The sequence below is a fragment of the Protopterus annectens genome, chromosome 3.part0, assembly GCF_019279795.1.
Source record: "Protopterus annectens isolate FY-2018-M chromosome 3.part0, PAN1.0, whole genome shotgun sequence".
Taxonomy (NCBI): Eukaryota; Metazoa; Chordata; order Ceratodontiformes; family Protopteridae; genus Protopterus; species Protopterus annectens.
The window spans coordinates 1430284778-1430302729 of NC_056731.1; the positions used below are offsets into that span (position 1 = coordinate 1430284778).

Here is a 17952-nt window from a genome sequence, read left to right on the forward strand (position 1 = left end):
TATTTTTTACATCTGTATATTTTTTTCTAAACATCTTGTAATCTTTTATGACACCTGATCGCATTACATTCTAAAGATGAACTGGACTAGCAGCCCTGTGGACAAGCAGCTCCTGGCACATCCACACTGTTCTGCCCCTGAGATTGGCCTAATGAAATATGAAAACTCTGCCATTTTAACTCTGAGGCCATGACCAATCTCTTAGCCCATGATCCTCCCCCAAGGCTTGGCCTCTCAAGACCAAGCTTGAGTACATTTGTCTGTCCCACCACCATACAAGGTTTTCCCATACAAAATCCTTTTCACACTCACACTTAACATCGCTGTGCATTCTTCACCAATGTTGATCATACTCACACATCCACTTATCTTGCCTTTTGACTCATCTTCTCTAGATCAGGTGAAAAAACATAACTCTATCCCCAGACTTTATATGGCATATACCCCACTCTCTATTTTAAAACAGCTGGTTTCCTGCCTCAATGTTTCTTAGACTCAATGGCCAAATCACCTGGTTCTGAAAAAAATAAATCAGTCTCACTAGATCTATTAAATCGACCTAACACCTAATGTGCTTACAGTCTGAGCTTAGTATATCTTAAACTAATACGATTAATGGCTGAACACCATGTGGCCGTTTTTCAGTTCCCTAACCAAGTGGAATAAGGGTACTCATACATGTCTTTTATAGTGTCTTCTCAGCACAGATTAGTACAAAAAGGAACTTCCTTCAAGATATGCATTTCACCAAGCAAACCAAGCTGCACATTTAAGGACAGCTTTGGACCTTGAGTAGCTCCCCATACCTGAAGCAGTAAACACATCGGACCATATGGCCAGGAATGCAACCAACCCTCAGCTAGCTGTAACAGACTTACATTCCTACACATGAATACAAAGGCACACACCTATAAGGGAAATCTGAAAAAGTTTTACACAAAGCATCCCAGGTATTAGACGACTGCAGCCAAGAGATTATCCTTCCACTGGCTAATGAGTTTTATTTATTTTTATTTTTACTTCCATTTTATTTTATTTTGTTTTATGCGTTTAGAATTTATACATTTAAATATGCATATTTGCTGTAATGGAGTGATTCGGTGTTTTCAAAAAGAACTTCTGAGTTCTGGTTTTGATGTTTATTGATTTACATATTTGTAGTGGTGTGTTTCAATAGATCCATAAAAAACTTTGCAAGATAATTCTGAAAAGTACAGGCATGATTTTAAGACTTTTTTTCCAAGTGAACCAAGTTGCATTTACTAACTATTAATAAGAAATGCAACCATATACATTATGACCCACCCCCACATACAAGGTGACTCCCACTAAGACATTATGGGCAGACCAAAAGCATGCAAACACACCCATGTTGATGTCATGGGTGGCAATAGCCTTAAGTTCTGGCCACAATTTTGTCAATAAAAAGCCAGGACCTCACAATGTTCACTCAGTGTTCTAAGCAGAGCTCAACTGCCAAATAAAGCTGCTTTGAATCCAAAAGTACTGAGTGAGTCACTTCTCTTTAAAGACTTTCAGACAGTTCAACTGACCTCAATTTCTCGTAGAATAAGGATCCATAGCTAGAATGGCAGACAAGACAAGCAGAGAAGTATCAATGGAGAAAAAGTACCCACCACCCCAAAGAAACCAGAAACTAGAACCTGGAAGGATCCACACTTCCATTACCAAGGTGGCAAGTAACTCCACTTTGAATACTTTCTCCTCAATAATATCTTAGTGAAGGTATTTGAGTATTACTTGAGTACTACTTGCTCCACCAGTACTGTGCAGCACTACTGTTTTTCGGGCTTGTAAAGCTCAGCTAAATAGTTAAGTTGCTCCTAGTGGTTTTGTCAACCTCAGACTAAAGAAGTCTCAATAGATTTATGGTCCCAGAAGAGTGATATAATAAATCTGCAAATTACAGTACACAGCTTTACGACCATAGTGTATATGAAATAAAAAAGAGCTCCTTTGCTATGTGTGTGAAAATTTCAGATGTGATAACTGAAATGATACAAGAGCAAGACAAAAAAATTCCTAAGGACATTGCAATGAGGTTTTGTTTAAACCCAATATAATGTGCACTGAGGAAGGTGACTAGAATAAAAATTACACGTATGGGAAGAATCTGCTAAGCAATATTATTGTATTATATGAAAGCATGGGCATTGTTCTGTAAGGTGGAAAGAACACAGTAGGAAAAAGCAAATATGTTAGGACATGTCTAAGGTGTGATCTTAAGTGTTAAGTTTCATACCTGTAATGGTCAAGAAGTCACTAAGAAAGTCATGTTCCCCTTTATCTCAAGTGGACATTACTGTACATAGTTATTTATATCTGGACTTACTAATGAAGTTACATTCTACATATATGGATTTCTGTTGATGCAATATATTGTTGCATTAAGGGCTAATATGAATCGGTACAAAAGTGATAAAACAAAGGAAAATACTGGCAAAATTAATGAAACATGTTATCTCAGTGGGTGCAGCAGAGTTAGAGTTGTAGTAGATTGAAGGTAATTAGCAACTAAATACATTGGATGACTGATTAATCTAAAATCAAGATTCTTTTCTGCCACAGCCAGTGGATCTAAATAGTTAATGTTCAGGGAATGTTTATACTGCTCCGGGACTGCTATATTTTATGCCATAGCAGTAATGTTTATACTGCTCCACAGGAAGGTAAAAAAATGTTAAGGTGCAATATGTTAGCCTATAAAATGTAGAAACAGGGATATAACTTGCCATTATGTACTTACTGTGTTGTCAGGTAGCCCATTGACTTCAGTAAACCATATCCATATTGTTAGGATCTTCCCATGTATATCAGCAGTATAATTTCAGCATAACATAGAGAATGGATGATACTCCTGCAGCAACAGATGCACACAGAGCCTCATTAATGTTATGTTATGTTACATTACTTTACATTACGTTAAGTTACATTACGTTACGTTATGTTATGTTATGTTATGTTATGTTATGTTATGTTATGTTATGTTATGTTATGTTATGTTATGTTATGGTGGACAATGAAAACATGTTTGTACAGTTGTTTATTCATAGTAGTCATTCCCTTTATATACAGGATGCATGCATATATGTCAGTTTTCACTGAATGTGGATTGTAGTATAAATGAACAGCACCACAGCAAGCCACCTTAGATGTCTCAGCTGTAATATCACATAAGTGATAGAGGTTTACATGTCAGGTATGCAGTAGTTCAGCCAAGACATAGGTGGCACTGTGCAGTCAAGAATTTTCTGAGACCATGGAGGCTCCAAATTGGAATCAGGGCACATCAGGCTATGCCAAGCATAAGTACTGGAGCTCATTAAGATAAAATATTTATGGATCCATTTATTGTACATGGAATAGTATGCCATATATTGTGCAGTGAATATGCTGTAGTATCAGTCTATCTATCTGTCTATCTATCTATCTATCTATCTATCTATCTATCTATCTATCTATCTATTCTGCAGTTCTGCAGTATACTCTGCTTTTAATATGACATTACACCAGGACAGTCTTAGGTTCATAGGTTCATAGGTTCATAGGTTTATACTAGGCTAACTGCCCTAGGGCATTTATAAGCCTAGCCCAAAGTTATGTGGCTTACGCCGCCCCTTATGTTAGAAATACTGTAACCTGAAATAAAACATTTGTGAATAAAGTTAAACTTCGTCTAGCTTCATGCCTGTAAGCTTCCAAACTGTTTTACTTGGAATGCTGTCACAAAAAAATACCAGCATGGGACAGATCACAGCTAATTACCTATCAGGAAGTGAAAAGACTTAAGGTTTACTGAGCGAAATTACTATCCTTTCTCTTTCTAAATAAAGTAAGACAGACAAACACAGCAGCACATAAGATCAGGTATACACATTCTTGCATCCGGTAGAGAGTTAGAGAAAACTGTACCTACTGGCTCTTTAACAGACAAGGGCAGCAGTAAAAGATGAATAAAATTGTCAAAAAATATATCTCAAATATACAAGATGCCTGTGAATTTCCATTTATGTCAAGCAGTAAAATGCTCTCACAGTTGTCTTGTGGTAAAACATAAAAGAAGGAAAAATCTTAAAATGTGACTTACTAAAAACAAGAATTCCACATATGAAAACAGTTAACAATGCAGTGACTAATTATATCTTTATTACATACCCATCAAAGTTGCCAGAAGACACAGTGATGACATTTCCAGATCTATATGTTCTTGCTGTTCTTTCATGGACAGTTTACCAAAACCTGAAGCATCTTCTTTTTTTATAGAATGGGCCACAGATACTGAAGCATGCAAGTTTACTTCATCTGCGGTATCCTTAACATCCTTCAAAATTTCTACTGTTACCCTGTCACCATGTTGCAATGAAACTGGCTCATTTTTCTCTTCTTCCTTAGGAGGCAAAAGTTCTTTTGGTGGAAAGCCACAGTGTATACTTTGTAAATGGGGAGGCACTTTAAATTCTTTGGCTATGCTTTCCTGCAAATCAGCAAATGTTGTAGACGGCTGAAGAGTCAGTGTTGCCTGGCGTCCATCATTGGTTGTGATTCTGATCTTTTTTTCTTTTATGGCAGACGGAGAGTATGGTGTTTTTGTGGGAGTAACAGGAGCAGATGAGGTACCAACTTGAGCAGAAATGGGGGAAACAGACCTTCCTAATCCTTTTTGCTCTTGCGCCTCTGTCTTGCGTTTCTGCACTACAGACGCATGTTCTGTAATATTCTGCTGAATCGTTCTTTCAGTTTTACTCATATTCAACTCTCCTTTATGCAATGTTTTACTTTTCTGACCAGTGAGAATAATTTTTGTTGGGGGATCTGAAGGCTGCCTCTGCTGAATGTCATCTGTTCTCTGTGCATGAGCACCATCTATACTGACAGGAGTATATTCATCTGGGTTCTTTTTAGCAGTATGATGCAATATTGTGTTGACAACTTTCTGAACCAAAATCTCACTTCCAAATTCACCTGGAAAATGCTTGGTAACAAGCTTAATAGCAACATCATAAACATTGCTGTTCAGAGACAAATCACTTTCATACTGGAACCAGTACACAGTTTCTCTCACAACTCTTCCATTCCATTCCAGAGTAATGGGAAAAGCTTCAGGAAGATTGTCGTACACTTTACCTTCCCAATAATGTTTAAATCCACAGCCACATTTGCCACCATTTGATCTGATATTAGTTTGGTCTCCATCCATATATACAACTGAGCCATCCCCTCGGACATGCCGCACTGAGGCACTAGAACATAAATTGCAGGCATTAAGGCTGCTTGCCCCATAATCTGGTATTAAAACATCCTTTACAGGATCATAAGAACACACCAAGTTGTTCAATGGGAAGCTGTAGTTCTTGTCAGATCTGAGTTGACCATGTGTAGCCTTTGCCAGATCATACAACTTTCCACCTGGGGCCAACCATTCTGGAAGAATATTGAGTTCAGAGAGTGCTCCACAAATCAAGCACTTGTGTAAACGATTTTCCAGCACTGCCTTCTTTGCAGCTTCTGTAACTTCATCAGGGTGTGCACCTATCACCCCTGTTCGCCTGTAAACATACTGATGAACATCTGCTACTAATGATGGATGGATGCCATGTTTTTCCTTGAATACTTCTTCCATTGCAGTAACTAGTCTTAACAAATATTTGTCTTGAAGACTTCTGTCTCCACCAAGTATACAACTGCCATCCGTTTCTAACCTGATGTAACGCCTAATGAGCTCCTGAGGAACACCCCAAGCTTTAGGAAGCAATCTAGAAGGCAATTTTGGCAAGGAAGCACCTTTTATTCCAACAAGTGGTATATAGTGGTTATGACTAGAACTACTCCATGCAATACAAATAGGCTTATTCAACTGTCCATCTTTTCCCATGCAGTTTTCAACAGGTATTAACCCAGGAAGAAAAGTGGCTGAATAATCTCCTGAACTTCTCATTCCACTTAAAGAATCTAACAAAATTATGGGACGATGCAACACGTTTGCTAATTCAAATATATGAATATTACGAAGACCTAGTGGTACCCCTTCAGGTGGGATGAATAAAGGATCACATTCACTAATAATATCTTCCCACTCTGCAGCATCAATAAAGTCCTGAAAGAGTGCTTTATAACTATCCAAATGTTGTTTAAAATTCCGCTTAAGATTTTCTCTTAAAGCATGCCAAAATAACTCCCTACCTACTAGGGCCCGAGACACTGCATGAACCAAACAATGTCCATCACCGTCAACGTGAACAGGAATCAAGCATTCTTGATAGCCACTGTACTTCTTTATTTCTTCTAATGTATCATGCAGATAGCTTAGACTGCCTGACCGATCTTTGCCATACCCAACAGTATTTACATGTTCTGGTTCAATAAGAAAAGCACGATCTCCCAGAAGAGAACAATCAAACATGTCCCCTTGATTCATCTCCTTCAGTAACTTGGCTTTCCCAGTCTGTTTATCCATGCCATATCTAGTTAGAATAGGTGATAACAGCTTGCAGTGGTAGTTGGACAGTCCCATTACCTTGACCAGCTCAGTACCCTTCTTGGAAGCTCCAGTGACTCCAAGCAAAGCATTCCTCAGCAGATTATGCAGCACCACGTCCGGGTCAGTTATTTCTTTAACGTTCAAAAGCGTTTTCTGCTCATGACGCTGACCACAGTCCGTGCACTCTATACTACCTGATCCATAAGCAGGAAAGAATAATCTCGCCTGGCATTTTGGATCCGGGCAGATTCCTGAAAAAATGTGTTTATCTTTTTTCTTTGAGCCCTGTTGCTGCTGTGACATCGCGACTTATTGTGTTTTGTTTTAATAGGCCGGTTTTTAAAGTCTCATTATTCACAAAAATGCCAAGTTCTTTATAATCCTCTTACTAAATAAGACCGGCAATTTCTGTTTTGTTTTGTGTTTTTAAGCAAAATAACATTAAACACGGAAGCGGCTAATATATATATATATATATATATATATATATATATATATATATATATATATAAAGAAAATTATAATCTCCATATTTCCAGCCTAACTTGACTAAGACTACCTTTTTGACTGACTAGCAGTTAGCTTAGACGATTAAGGCCAGGAGCTATTAATGACCTACTTCCTGTAGTGCAGGTTTTGATTTCCTCAGCCTTCAATTGTTTACTGTGTTGTGTTGAGTAAGTCACTTACCAGGCAGTGCTTTGGGGCAGTTGGAAATTTGGGCTAGGATCCTTAATGATCTCCTGGACTGCATACCTACTAACTGCCTATGAAACTAAAAGTCTCATAGACATAACACCAAAAGAACCCTAAGACATGTGGTAGGGGCTCTTCATAGATAAAGATGGCTTTTCTTAGACAGTAAATAATACATGAGAGGTTATGACAGGCTTAAAATAACATAAATTGGTTTACTCGAGTAACCACATGGCCGTACAGCTAGCTACAGGGTGGAATAAAGCTCAAATGACGAAATAACATCTTTTTTCAGGCTTGTCTCTGGATTCTAATACTAGAGGATAGGGTCACATTTGGAACAATGGGTACACAAGATAAAATGAGGCTAAGGCTTTCCTTTAGCTTTCAGCTTGTTTCTACATCACTTATCGGATCTCTAATTAAGAAATTAAAACCAGCTACTCTAGCAGTTGATCTCTTCCCACCAGAATATCTGCAAAAAGCTGCAGATGCCATAGCATACCCCATCTCCATCATAATCAATAGAATCTTATCTGAAGCCAACATCCCCTCCATTTGGAAAATATCTCATGTAATACCACTCCATAAAGGAGTCAACTCCTTCGAACTGTCAAACTTTAGACCCATAGCTATTCTGTCACCATTGGCTGAAATTATGGAGAAGTGTGTCCATAAACAACTTATGCATTATCTCACCCAGAATAAGCTACTGGCTAACTCTCAGCACAGTTTTAGGCCACATCACAGTACCAGTTCAGCCTTCCTATCCTTTTCTAACACCATAAACCATAACTGAAATAATAGCAAGCTTTCTTCAGCCCTCTTTTAAGATTTCTACAAGGTCTTCAATATGGTCCACCACCAAATACTCATGCACACCCTTAAGGCATTCTCATTAAATAGCCATGTGCTTCAATGGTTCCAATCTTACCTGTGTAGTAGACAACAAGCCATCCTATGGCAGGACAAACTATCAACGTGTCTACCCATCACCCTAGGTGTCCCCCAGGGCTCCATACTAAGACACCTTCTTTTCTCTCTCTTTATTAATTACCTTCCCACTGTCATCCCAAATGCTACCTATATCCAATATACAGATGACTCCACCTTGATTTGTTCAGCCACCTCCCCAACAGATCTAATGACATTAACCCAGAATATGTTCAATATAGTTGAAAAATTGCTCTCTAACCATCAGCTGATATTAAACCCTAACAAAACAAAGTTGCTTCTTTTCTCCCCCACTTGTAAGTCTTCCTCACTACTTTTTACCATAAAATCTAATAATGGTACCATTACCTCCCCAGATGCGCAAACCAAATATTTAGGTGTCATGATAGACAACACCCTCAAATTTGATATCCATGTCAATCAAGCTATCAAAACTATTAACAAAAAACTTGGCTTCCTCCTTAAGATCAAACCTTTCCTTACTCCATTTGTTAGGACTGCTATTGCTTGTTCCTATCTACTCTTCACTCTTCTCAACGCCTCCCCTCTATTCACTAATTTGAACAAATTGACTCTTAGCAAACTCTCTAGCTGTTATAACCATATTTCTAGATTTGCAACAGGCACAGCCTATAGGACCAACCACTGTCACAGCCAAAATCTTCTTGGGTGGCTAGAATGGTCTAACCTACTTCAGTACAACCATCCTATAATTGCCCATAAAGTTCTCAACCACCTTGATAATACACCTGTACTTAAAAATATCATCAACACTTATAACAACCTGAGGTCACTTCGCTCTTCTAATAAACTACTGGTTCAAACATCCAAAATCAACAACTCTGCTGGGGACTCTCTGTTTGCTAACTCTGTTGGCAAAACTTGGAACTCTCTTCCTGCTGATCTTACTCTTAAACCCTCTCTTACTCAGTTCAAAACAAGCCTCAAGCTATACTTTAAAACTCACTGGCTATGTCCTTGTTCAAAACCCGTCTAGATCCTCCTCTATAGTCTGTAATCATATTACAATGTCTAGTCAATTTGTCAACACTGTTTTAAAAATGTATGATTATATTACCTGCTTGCTCAACTGGAGCCTGTAAACTGTGTGTAACTTGTAATCATTTTGTGATTTTTACTGTATGTTCTACCTTGGAGCTTTTCACACCAGGCCTCCACTGAAAATGGACGTGTATCCAGTCAGACTTTCCAGGTCAATAAAAGTAAAATCAAATAAATAATTGTTTTGTTATTTTTTACCAACTTCCTGGTTTACAGCCTGGATTTGTCAGCAAAATGTATCAACAGTTTATACAAACACTCCTGAGCAATCAGAACATTCCCATTTAGTTATCTGGAAACTGTATTAAATTGCCATCATGAAGCATCTCTTCTAGAGTGCATTGGCATTGGATCAGTGAGAGATCAGTTGTGCTCACCAACTGTTCTTGAAAGACTGATGAGTCTTACAATGAATGGGTCAATATTTAAAGCAAATTTTAAAACACCACACTGATCACATTCTGTTAAGCTCTTTTGCTGGTTACATTCAGTGTTATGCTTACCACCTCCCCTTTACATCTTGTTTGCATAATATTTTTTCACACATTCCTATAGATACCTGTTTAAAATCTATTCTTTCTCTTTTTGCCTCTTCCTCAAATCCTGGTCCACAGAACTGAGCTATTGGTCCATGACCCATTCTCACAGCTTGTTCACCCTTCAGTTTGGGCTTGGGAAAATCAGCTGCTTTAAATGCAACACCATCACCTATGCTACTAATTTCTTGTCATTCCCACTACTGCATATTTACTATTAGTTTACTGCCATTTCACTTGGATCTCTCTGGCCTTTCCACCTTGAAAAAGACCATATATACTGCATTATCCTTCCTAGTATAGTCATTCACCGGCTGGATAATTCCCTCATGATAAAAGACCTTAGTTACCTCCAGCTCTACTCTGAAGCTTTAGTTCTCCCAGTCTGCTCCTCAGAGATTCAGATCTTCATATTATTAACCCCGTCCACCCACTCACACCTTCATTTTCTCCCCACTGTCTCATTCGTTGATATGTCTTTGATATGTCTGTGGGCTGCCAAATTGTGTCAGTTTACCATCATTCAAATCTCTACCTCCACTTCACCAGCCAGAATGGCTACTCTAAATTTACTTCATCCTTTGAATTTGGTGGTGTTTCTTTTTTTCTTACCTCAAAATTTATAAAGAATCTCATGGAGATTGCTATACTCCATCTATCACCTCCTTTTCTGTCATGCCTAAACAGCCTATGCCTTTATATCTCCATGTCCTATTCACTTTTATCCCATGGGCACATTTCAGTGATAACAATAATGCCCACCATATTGTTTTACCTCAATAACTGTGGCTCCTTGTCATCATTCACAGACTCGTTACACTGCATGGCAAAGCAATTTAATGCTGATTTGAGTCACCATTATTAATTCATTGGGTATATTCTTATGTGTTCAATCTATTGCTTTAGAATGTGTCCTTTTGTTCTTATTATTTTAAATGGATGATCATGGAAATTAGCCTTTCAAGTCTAGCTTTGAGGATTATTATCATCTCACATTCCCATCAGTTTCAAGCCTATCTCCTATTCCCTGTTCTGTAGCAGTCATCCTACTCTTTAATCCACTCATTCTTCAGTTGTTGTTGCTAACACAGATAACTATTTTGAGATTGTTACCTCCAAGTTCCTACTTTTTTTCCTTCAAAAAAGTTTTTATTTTTTAACATATAAACAGGCATACAGTTAATACAGTTGTAAATAACAACAATACAATTGTAATGACAAGACAGTAAGCCTTTTTCCCAGAGAAAATATATATACAATATATATCTATATATATCTATATATATATATATATATATATATATATATATATATATATATATATATATATATATCATTTGATCGACACTCATTTGGTCAACAGTCCATTTGGTCAACAGGCAGATTTGCCCCCTCTCCAATGTTGTGCGACAATGGGGTTGATATATATAGTTAGGAGGGGTGGGGGGCATAACCCCCCACATTGGGGGGTGTGGTGGGCAAAGCCCCCCACATAAAACTGCTTGTCGACCAAATGAACTGTCAACCAACTGAGTGTCGATCAAATGGCTTGTTGACCATCTCAGGTAGATCCATATATATATATATATATATATATATATATATATATATATATATATATAGAAGACCGACAACGATGAGACTGCAGGCGATGACAACGACAACGCGCAGGATGCCGCTGATGGGGAAAGGCTGGTGTGGGAAGCGGGCAGTGTGACGTAGGGGTGGAGCGGGGTGGGTGGTGTGGGGAAGGGGGTGGGGTAGGTGGGTGGGGGGTGGAGTGGGGTGAGTTAAGTATAGGGTGGGTTTAGTAAGGTTAGGGGTTTTAGTGAGTAGTTAGGGGGTGGGGAGTTAGGAGGTGAGTTAAGGGGTTTAGGTTAAAGGCGATAAGGGGGAGTGGGAGGGGTTTAGGTAGAGGGTAAAGGGTTAGGAGGGGAAGTGAGTTAGTTTAGGGGAGGGGGGTGGGGGTGGTATGCGATAGACAGGGACGAGGTTTTAGGTAGTAAGGTTTAGTGGGCTTGTAAGGATTTTGGTGTGCTTGTGTTGTGTGTGTAGAACCATATATATATATATATGTATGTATATATAAAACATTCCTATAAAATATTATGGTAATCCAGAGAGTAAAGGTCAGTATAGTAAGTAGTAATATATGTTATATAAACAATAAACATTATGAGAAACAAATTTAGGAGGCAGAGTTTTGATGAAATAAATAAATTAGAATACTTTGTCTAAGGATTCTCAACAAGTGTCTTAGGAAATAGCCTGCTTTCCTTTATTTTACTCTGAGTTAAGGCTTCTTCTTTTAAGGAAGATAAAAATTATTCAAAGGGTGGCAGTGAATTTGTTCTCCACCACTTAGTGACACTTTTCTCTTGTCACTCCCAAATTCTCCATAGCAAGTAGATATTCTCATTATACAACTTCTGATTTATACTAAATAGGGCTAAAGACCTATTTAAAGAAAAATAAACAAACCATAAAGCTTTCATAAAATCTTCTATGGAATTTCAAAAATGATTCAAAGAAGGACAGTCAGAATATATGCATCCAATCTGCTTTACACATCTTGGTACACCTCCAACATTTAATGGCACTGTTTTTTTTATTTATTTTGGCCATTCTACTTGAAGTTCAGAAAGATCTGTAAAAGATTCCTGGCAAATATACACTAATTGTGAGACCACAATGAATTTTTAATAGAATTTAATGTATATGACTTCTGTTCTTGATTAAGCAAAGACATATGATCCAATGTTATATGGTTCCAAAATGTTTCATTTAAATTAGTCTTATATAATTTAAAGATAATGTTTTCTATCTTAAACTTGTTGTATAATATATCATAGGAAAGTTAAATTAGTTTAGAGTTTTCTTTGTGATATGAATGTGCAAGAAATAAACAGTTGTCTTTAGCTTGTATTTCAATATTCAGTAAAAGTAACCAATTTTGAGGAGCCAAATAATAATCATTTATAAGCTGTTTAAAGTCTTTTACTTTTAGATCTTTAAAACATTGATTCCAGTAACAAAAGACGATGGTTTCCTAGAAGTCAAGTTTACATATGGAGATTTTATTAAAGAAATATTTGGTTATACTAGATGAAATGATAGTCTCAAACCAACGTTTTAAGTGTATATTTCTCACTATGATATTTCTAAAATAATTTAAGATGTGGTTCGTAAAATAAAAGGATGACAGGGAGAAAGAATTATATTATATATTGTTAAAAAGATAATGCCATAAGAATTCACTTTGATTTATACTACTATTATTTCCTGTTAAGTCATCACTGCTATTAAGTAGGTCAAAATGTATGTTTTCCAATCTGAGTTATAATTAGGATCAATCTAATTTTGGATATTTAAAAAAAACTGTTGCTTTAACATAGGTATCAACATAAAGGAAAGTTAATACATCCTTAATTCCAAGGTTTAGCATGATGATGTACGGCCCCCATGGTATGTTTGAAAACTATAAAAATTTTAATAAATTGTTTTTTATGTCATTAGTAAATGACTTATCAGGATGTAGGGTTAAAGCATGTATCATATATAATATTGTAAGAAAAAAAATGATCAATTGCAATTTATCATAAAAGAATGTTATAGTTTTGTTTCATTTATTAGGTTTGAGATAATGTTTGCAGTGTTTTTTATAATTTCTAGTTCTTATTCCTTCAATAGTATTCATTATAGTTATTCGTAAATATTTGAAGGAACTGACTTGTTTACCTATGATATATATTGTGTCTGCTTGTAAGTTCCTTTTTTGTTTAGAAATATAACTTGGATTTTAGATTATGAAAGTGTAGACCTGAGTATGAGTTAAATAGTTTTATGATAAAATCTAAGCCTTCTAAAGATGATCTTGAGTTGGAAAGTATTAGTAGCACATCACTGACAAATAGCAATATTTTGGAAGTACACATTTCTGAAATTTATATACCTTTGATTTTTGTGCTATTTTTAATTAAAATTGCTAGAATTTCAATGGCTATAGCAAATAAAATAAGAGCAAGGGGAAAACCCTGTTTAGTATGCTTAGGAAATTCAGATGCGAAAGGCCCTAATGTAATGTAAGCTATGATATCTTTATACATATTTTCATTATGGTGAATGAACTTAAAAGAAACATCAAATGATTCTAAGACTTTAAATAAATTATTCCAATGTGGAGAATCAAAGGCTTTTTCAATATCTAGGCTAAGTTAGTTACAAATCCTATACGAGTTAATAGTAATTTAATATTGTTATGAGTTTGTATTTGATATACAAATCCAATTTATCTAAATTAATGATTTGTGATAATGTATGTTTTTAATCTATCTGAAAGGACAGATATGAAATTTTTACCATCATTGTTTAGAAGTGATAGGGGTCTGCATGAAGAACAGAGTTGAGGATTTTTATTTTCTTTTAGTATGAGTATGATTTGTGAACATTTTCATGAGGAGGAATTATGTGTATGAACTTCTACAAATGGTTTTATGGACAAGGGGATAATAGATGGGAGAATAATTTATATATTTCAATTATTAATCCATCTATACTTGGGGCTTTATTGTGTTTAAATTGTTTCATTTTTCTGAGATCTCATTAAAAGTAATCACCTTATGTAAATTATCTTTTAGTTCAGAGGACATCTTTTTAAAAAAATGGCAACTCAAAATCTAGATTTAGGACAATGTCTTCATTTTCGTATTTTTGATTTAGAGATATATGATGACATCATAAAACATCAAGGATTATCCAAGGTTTTGTTTTTATTAATATAGTTTATTTGTGAGATATTATTGCAATTTTTTTTCTTTTAGTTAAATGGTGCATATGTGTGGGAGACATAGCATAAGAGGCCATTCTGAATCTTTCCAAACCTATGGCTGTATATAAATATTTGTATATATATATTTTTAGATACTATATCTGTGTATCTCTTATTTAGATTTTCTATGTCTTCTAGTCGAGACATATTTGTTTTATATTTAGCTTTAGACTCTTGAAGCTGTGATTGTGTGTTTGATATTTCTGATTCCCATTCCTTTGTTTTCCACTTACACCAAACTAGAATTTTACCAAAAATATAAACTTTAAAAGAGCTCTAAGTCATACCTATATTAACTTCATCAGTGTTGTTTGTTTACAAACACATACTGAGTTCAGAAAGGAGCCAGGGTTTGAAACCTTTTAATTTTGTTGTATAAGCAGGTATTCTGGTTAAATAAGGTCATTTTTAAGACTGTATGGGATTTTAGAATAAAGGCATTGTGTATGGAAATAGGACAGAGTATGATATTGAATTTGGCTATCTCTGAAATTATGTCCTGTGATACTAATATTCTGTCAATTTGAGTTTGGATATCATATTTATAGGAATAATGAAGAAAGCATGCTGATTTGAAGTTTTTCAGCTTGTATGCAACTTTAAAGTTAAGATTTTCATTCAGTTTTTAAGCAGTTTTTGCAGTTGAAGTCATTCTTAGTTTTCTTTCATAACTAGAATCTGAATTGTCTAATAAACAGTTGAAGTCACCTATTATTATAGTGCCTTTATATTCATTAAGAATAAAGTCTATTTGCTTTTTAGATGAATTTTGCCTCATCCCAGGAAAGCAATACATATTTACTAGAGTCAATAATCTGTTATTAAGTTTTATAACAATGAAAGTTAAGATATTATCTTAATTCTCATATTTATGAAAAATCTGTGGTGGGATAGCAATTTTTCCATAAAATCACCACTCCGCTTCTCTTCTCTTGTCTTCTCTTCTCTTGCTTTTAAATGAAGACTGTGCCAAAACTGAATAATTAGTGGGATTCCATACTTTCTTATCTGCATATTTAAAGTGTGTTTCCTGATGGAATATGGCTTGAGCCTTGTTTGCTTTTAAATAAAAAGACAAGTTTGATCTTTACATTGTATTATTTTAACCACTGACATTCAAAGATAACAGAGTTAAGTCCATGTATAAAATATTTTAAAACTGCAGTATAATCATCAACATCAGTTGATCTAACTAAATATTGTATTATACCTCCTGCAATTTTTGGGAGAGTTGAAACCAATATTTCAAGTGTCGTAGTAAAAAGGAAAATTATTAATAAACCAAAGAGAATAATTCTATTAAATACAAGGAATTCACACATTTCCTAACCTAGTAAATGTAAGATCCATTAGACTATCCTTCACTATCTAAATAGCATAAAGCTTATCAGAGAATAGAGAAATAATAGGACTAATAGAACTCTGCAGCCAAAGTCTAATAATATGGAGATCTCTGAATTATAAGGATTCATTTTTCCAATGAGATGATGATAAAAGTAGAAATGGATGAGACAACTGAAATTAATTTGGGTGTGAGAAGGAGAGATGAGATTATAAATGTATGTTTATTGTCTTATATTAAATCAAAAAGTCTAAATGAATGAAGAAGTACTAATCAAATATATATATATATATATATATATATCTATATATATATATATATATATATATATATATATATATATATATATGGGTCTACTTCACATGGTCGACAGTTCATTTGATCGACATTCATCAATTCATTTGATCGACAAGCAGTTTTATGTGAGGGGCTTCGCCCCCCACACCCCCCACACCCCCTAACTATATATATCAACTCCAGGATCGCACAACATTGGGGAGGGGGGCAAATCTGCCTGTCGACCATATGAATTGTCGACCAAATAACTGTCGATCAAATGAACTGTCGACCATGTGTAGGGGACCCATATATATTTATATATACAGGTTCATAGGTGTGCACTAGACTAATGGCCCTGGAGCCTTTACAAGCCTAGCCCATAGAAGTGCCCTGGCATTGTGCCACCTGATGTTAATTCCCAGTGCCTCTATCAAGTAAAGCCACTGGAGTGATCCCCAGGGTAAATTTTCTATTTCCCATCCACTCATCAAGATTTCTCTTGTAGACGGCCAGTGAGGTGCTCTGCTTAACATGTATGGGAAGTCTATTCCAGTGAATGGGCAGTCTCTGGGTTATGAACCTGTCCCTCCAGCATTTTATTTTGATTGTGGTAATTAGGTTGAGGTGTCTGCAGCGTGTGGTGCAGAAGGACTGGGATTTCTTTAGATGTAGCATTTCTAACAGAGCTTGGACAGACATGGCTTTGTAAGTCAAGCAGAGATCACCTCTTAGACGATGATATGAGACAAAGAATAGCTGGAGTGTTTTGAGTCTGTTCGTGTATGACATGTGTTTAAGGCCTAGGATCCTCTTTGTGAGGTACTTTTGTGGTCTTTCCAGCTGTTGCATGTGTCTAGTAAGATACATGGCAAACAGAGCATTATACTCAATGATTGGCCTAATGAGGAAAGAGTAGAGAGAGAGAGGATGACCTCTTTCTTCCTGGATGCATAGCCCTTGGTAATGAGATGTGCCACATAGAAGGACTTTCTGACTACAGTGGCAATGTGGTGGTCGAAGGAGAAGTTGCTGTCAACCTGTATCCCCAGATCTCTTATAATGCCTTCAGTGTTCAGTGGGCTCCCATCAATGTGATAATTAGTGGGAACTAAGTTTTTCCCAAAGGGGATGATGATGGATTTTTTGGCATTAAGCTTAAGGCCATAGTTTTGACACCAGTCATCGGTCTCAGTGAGGCCGTTTTGTAGGATGTCTACATCATTTGGGGAGTTAATAATGGCTTCTAGCTTGTAGTTGACTGGGAAATTGGTCAGCCAAAGTCCCTCCATGTTGGCCTGGACTTCTGAGAAGTAGATGCCAAACAGGAGAGGACCCAGGACTGATCCCTGTGGGACTCCACTTGTGACTGGTTGGTAGTCTGACTTGAAGTCCGCTACTTTCCCACTGTGGTTCTATCGGTGTGCCAATTTGCAACCCAGCTAGTGATATAGGGTTTGATGCCTAGTTTAGTCAGTTTATCAAAAACTTCTGAGTGGGGAATGGCATCAAAGGCCTTGGCCAGATCGAGGTAGGCTTTATGAACTGCTTTGCCCTCATCCACACCTCTGGTGACTGACTCAAAGAAGTTAACCAGGTTGAGCAGGCATGATCTACCTTTCACAAAACCAAATTGTATGGGATCTAGAGTTTGGAGATTCCCTATATCCTTGTTAATTAGGTCCATGGTGATGCACTCCATAGCCTTACATATCAGACTCATCAGGCGATAATTCCCGGGGTCTGTAGTTGCTCCCCC

At 36.4% G+C, this 17952-nt stretch overlaps 1 protein-coding gene across 1 annotated transcript; it reads right to left on the reverse strand.

Moving 5' to 3' along the window:
- Positions 1 to 4168: 4168 nt before the first annotated feature.
- On the reverse strand, positions 4169 to 6952 carry LOC122797083 (deubiquitinating protein VCPIP1-like). The gene has a single exon (XM_044065880.1). The coding sequence runs from the start codon at positions 6800 to 6802 to the stop codon at positions 4169 to 4171; it is 2634 nt and encodes an 877-aa protein (XP_043921815.1). The 5' UTR covers positions 6803 to 6952.
- Positions 6953 to 17952: the final 11000 nt, after the last annotated feature.

Excerpts from the sequence above, each read along its gene's own strand:
- LOC122797083 (XM_044065880.1), bottom strand. The coding sequence starts at position 6,802 with ATGTCACAGCAGCAACAGGGCTCAAAGAAAAAAGATAAACACATTTTT.